At 48.0% G+C, this 4,833-nt stretch overlaps 1 protein-coding gene across 1 annotated transcript; it reads right to left on the bottom strand.

Moving 5' to 3' along the window:
• Positions 1–2,083: 2,083 nt before the first annotated feature.
• snai1a (snail family zinc finger 1a) lies at positions 2,084–4,833 on the bottom strand. The gene is made up of 3 exons (XM_037251721.1): positions 4,523–4,833; positions 3,534–4,034; positions 2,084–3,081 (listed from the first exon to the last, which is right to left on the bottom strand). Exons 1-3 carry the CDS (start codon positions 4,596–4,598, stop codon positions 2,897–2,899), a joined length of 762 nt encoding a protein of 253 aa, XP_037107616.1. The 5' UTR covers positions 4,599–4,833; the 3' UTR covers positions 2,084–2,896.

Here is a 4,833-nt window from a genome sequence, read left to right as displayed (position 1 = left end):
GCTGATGGGGGGGGGGGTGGCCGCGTTGCAGGAGAAACAGCACTTGATCCCTGCAGCACATCGGCCGAGCTGCTTTTTTTTTTGGGGGGGGGGGGGGAGTGGGCCAACGTAAACTCGCACTTCCTGTCGGCCTTGTCTCAGAGGGGGCGAGATGATCCTTCTGCGAAGAGGGACACACACACACATAAATAGAAATAGTGCTGTAGAGTGAGCGAGCGAGCGAGCGAGCGATGAATATACAAACATGACGGGGTTCAGGAATGTTAAACACATGGTTTATGGCATAAATAGCAGCCACTTTTGGTAAATTACAGTGAGTGTTCTGGCACTGTCGAGCACACAGCAGGAAAACGCTCTCAGATTTCACATTTAGGGCCTCTGCTCTCCTCAAGGAACAAGACGGGGAGCGTGTTGTGTTTTCTTTTCTCTATAAAAAGGCCGAAATAAGCAGAGCAACATGAAGCAGCAAATGTTTAAGGCTTTACTTTGGCTAAGTCGAGATGAACAGCCTTTGTGGCAGGAGTGGGAATAGAAGATGTGCCAGGATTTAAAATTAACAAAAGAGATTGCATCATGAGTTATTTGTGTGCGAGGTTTTCAGTGTTTCAAAAATGGCCGCTAAGTGTTTCCAAAAGCAAAGATGGGCATCAGCAGAAAAAAAAGAGTCAAACAACAAGTCAAGATCCCAACCTCGGGATATGTTGCCAGCTGACATTTTGAAAATAGTCCTGAACTAACTTGCAACAGCTGAGAGTTTAATAGGCTCATCCCGGATGAGACACAAGATCATCATTGCCAAAGGGGACCGCTATCATTGACTTCAAATCCAGCGGTCGGACCCGTTACAGATGTTTGACAATTGCTATCATTCGCTTTAAAAAGAACCAGTCTGAAGTTATACAATGGAACTCATACTGCCTGGGGGCTGCACACATATTTCCCTGAGTCAGGATGAAATAAGAAACTGCCGTGGAACAGTTTACCTCACTCTGGGCTGGCTCGGCTCGGCCGGGCCGGAGCCCACGCAGCCCGACTGCCTGACTAATCTGACGGAGAGCAAGCGGAGCCATGGGAAGGTGAGAACCCAATGACTCACTGTCTAGGTCAGAAGGACGACACGTTCGACAATCCCTGATGACAAAAGAGGAAAACGCATCACACATGCTGCAACCATGACACACTTGTGGAATTCAAATCAAGTTGTGCACATTCAAATTCATGCTCGCTTCTCGGAGTGACTAAAAACATATGGCGATTTCTTCTAAGGTCTTCTTCCAAAGTTACTTGACACATTTGGTGCATCTGCACAATCTACAATGCAAGAGTTACACCCAAAAATGCCTTTACGAAGATAATAATGCCCAATTTGATTGACACTATCAGAGGAGTGATAATGGGATAATACTGGTTATACAGTCTTGTAGAATTGCATTATACTTGGTAACTCCAGATTATAATCCTTTTATTTATCGACACAGAAGACTAAATACAAACTACACCATAAAAAAAAGTTTTTTTATTCAGGCGTTGGGTCAGGGTGTGCACGTCGCTGTGTTTGCACAGCGACAACAGCGGGAAGTTGACGGCAGGTGGAAACTGACAACAGGTGCATTCCATCCCCCGTCCGTTGGTCCGTCATGCCGCGTGTTCACCTGCACATCTGCAAAATTGCTTTTGCACAATGGTCACTTCACTCCATCCACACGTCCAATATCGAGATGCTGAAGTGCCAGTTAATGATTACACAGACCTTGTTGAACCATAACGTTTTCATTTCCCGCATCACGGCAGGTGTAGCACGTACACGTTGCCTTTGCTGACCTTCTCAACCCAGAAACAGCTTTTTTTTAATAAACATAAATTACTTTATTGAATGAAAATCAGAATAATTTTTTGGGCATACACAAAATACGGAACACACAAGCAAGGGTACAAAATTGAAATAACACATCATCTGGACATTGCACTATAAAACATTGCCATACAAGTTTACAAATTCATCTTTGTACTGTCCATTTACAGGGTTCTCATCACATATTAGGCAACCATGGTGTAAACTTTTTTTTTTTTTTTTCCAAATATGTTTGGTCCCAGCCTTTTCGCTTTGAAACTATTTGGTTATCAACAATTTGAATACTGCAAACATCATTTAAAGCCACAAACGCTAATGAGGTAAATAAGACAAAGATAAAGAAAAGAAATCTCTCGGCACAAATTCATTTCACGTATGGCTTTGACTGGTATTATTAACACTGTGGTAACATTGAGTGCACGGCTTGTCAAGTTCCTATCGTGGGAACTCATCAGTTAAAGGGAAGGTGGGCTGTGGTCAAAATAAAAGCTTAAGATGAGCGTCTGTCCTTTGTGGCAACATGCGACATCTTTTTGAAAGCGACTCGCTATCCGCCGGCGAAGGTCACTCCCGAAGCACCTGTTAGCACTTTGTCTATCTACGCCGCAGTACCGGGGACAGCTGTGTGTGCACGATGGCTTTTCTGTTTCTGCGTGTGTTGGAGGCACACTGAGAGGTTTATAGCACCCACGCAGATCCTACCTCTCAGCAGCTGCGTCTGGGTTGTCAATCCTGAGCTGTCCGGCACCGGGACGGAGACAAGAGCGAACACCTCTTGAGTTCAGTACATATTTGGTCTTGGGAAAGGCACGTAATGGCAGCAAAGGGGCTGATATCGAGGGAAGATCAGCTCGCTTCGGATTTGGTCCGACAGCCTTGACTTCAAAATAGAATGGAAAAAAATCTGCAGGGCTAAGAGGCTTGTAAAATTCAGATCCGCAATGAGGTCTGATTCCCTCCGTTTTTCTTAAGGCTGGAATTTCATTGGCATCGCGGACCGAGTGGTTGTCACCAGTCCTCGGTCCTCCGCCATCCTGAGCTTTGTCACACAGCAGCGGAGCAACACCCGGAGGAGCTGTGTTTCTGCAGCAATGACATGCGGCTGAAGGTGCGAGAGCAGACGCTGCACTGGTACTTCTTCACCTCGGCGTGGGTCTGCAGATGAGCTCGCAAATTGGAGCGGTCGGCGAACGCTCGGTTGCAGTGGGGGCAGGAGAACGGACGCTCGCCTGCGTAAGGAAGAACACCGAGACGTGTCAACATTGATTCGCACGGCCTTTGTCAGGTGATGCGGAGGGTCTTTGAATTCGCAAATTCACAAACACACGCCTTGTGTAGATAACAAAGCACTGATGCGGTCCAAGCCTGAGTGAATTAGCATGATTAAATCACAGCCAAACGAGATTAGCATGCTAACAAGTTGCAGCAAGTGCTCAGTGATAAGGCCACTTGATAAAACCCTTTTGTCTTCACGGCGTCGTCTTCCCCATGAACAACGATAAGACAATTAGCAAGGCGCCCATTGTTGTCGGCACATTAAACACAATGTGTGATCAATGAGACGAAAGCTTCCCCCGTGTGATTGAATCTGTCGATCAGCACAAACGACACGGGACTGACTCGCCGCCTTCAAATTTAGACTTTGATCTTTTCTATCAATGCATGCAGACATGGATCTCACCTGTGTGTGTGCGGATGTGGCCGCGCAGCAGCCACGGCCTGGAGAAAGCCTTTCCACATGTGGTACACACGCAGGGCAGGGTGTGTGAGCGGATGTGCATCTTCAGAGCCCCGAGGCTGGTGTACTCTTTCGGGCAGTGTTTGCAGAGGAAGGCAGGCCTGCTTGCGCTTACAGGAGGCTCCCTGTCCTCTTCCTCCGGAGGGCTGACATGGGCTATGACGCCGGTACATTTCATCCGCTGACGGGGAGCGTACGTGTGCACGGGTTCTGGGCTGGGGGGGTCTGATGTACGCCCTTCATCCTCCTCGCCGCTACTGCTGGCACTGCTGCTGAGGCTGCACGGGGAGCTGAGGTCCAAAGGACCCGGGATGGTCGAGGGATCTGTTTGGGAGGTGGGCAGGTAGAGAGCAGGCAGGACGCTGAGGTCCCACACCAAACCTGCTGTCAAGCAGGTGGCTGTGGATGAGAGCTCAGCGAGAGGATATTTGTCCAGTGACGTATCTGAGACAGAGATGGAGGCAGAGTTCAGACTACAGTGACACCAACAGGCTACAAATAAATTGAGATTTAACATAAGAACAGGTCAAACACATTGGCTGCATGTCTGCTTTCATCCCTTTATCTTTTCGTTTGATGCCCATTTTAGGTTGGGGGGGGGGGGGGGCGATAAGTTGCCCCCATTGCAGGGTTTCATGCGCCGTTTCCTCCCACGTATTCACAAGCGCTTGTAACATGAATGGCGCTCTGTCTGCGGCCACTAAGGGGGGGTTGCACGGGCCGCAACTTTATCGAGACGTTACAGGATGTGGAGTCAAGCCACAGCAAAATGGAATGGGGGGGGGGGGGAGATACCCCCCCACACACCACCACTATGCACATACAGTTCTAGCATCTACACTGGAAGAAGGGAGCTTTCTCACTAACGTGCGCAATTACGTAAGGGAGGTTTTCGGAACGCAACTACTAAAATAGAAAGTTTCATCACTCACCATTCTGACATTCCAGTTCACTGTAGTTTGGCTTTTGTTTGGCGAAGTACTTTTTAACCAAGAAAGAGCGAGGCATTGTCCTTTGGCGTGTTCAACAACTGTGCGTAAAAGTATCCAGCGACGGGTGGGACGCACAGTCTGGAACCAACAGTGTTAACTAAATTGTCCTCTGCCAAGTGGGAACATACAAAAAAAGAAAGAAAATATGTATGTTCCAGTAGTCCAAAGGTTTGAGCAGACCAGCGTGCCTGCAGCTTTCATGTGGAATGACTAAATGCTGGCCTGTGTTCTGAAATACTGACACAGGCGGT

Source organism: Syngnathus acus, chromosome 5 (genome assembly GCF_901709675.1).
Source record: "Syngnathus acus chromosome 5, fSynAcu1.2, whole genome shotgun sequence".
Taxonomy (NCBI): Eukaryota; Metazoa; Chordata; class Actinopteri; order Syngnathiformes; family Syngnathidae; genus Syngnathus; species Syngnathus acus.
The sequence above is the reverse complement of the archived record's forward strand: the minus strand, read 5'-3'. Positions and strand labels throughout refer to the sequence as shown.

What these genes read in the sequence shown, in the direction of transcription:
- snai1a (XM_037251721.1), bottom strand. Translation starts at nt 4,598, where the DNA reads ATGCCTCGCTCTTTCTTGGTTAAAAAGTACTTCGCCAAACAAAAGCCA. An exon ending in TGAACTGGAATGTCAGAATG is followed by an intron (nt 4,035 to 4,522) that starts GTGAGTGATGAA and finishes TCTCTGTCTCAG; the next exon opens with ATACGTCACTGGACAAATAT. An exon ending in CCACATCCGCACACACACAG is followed by an intron (nt 3,082 to 3,533) that starts GTGAGATCCATG and finishes TTCCTTACGCAG; the next exon opens with GCGAGCGTCCGTTCTCCTGC.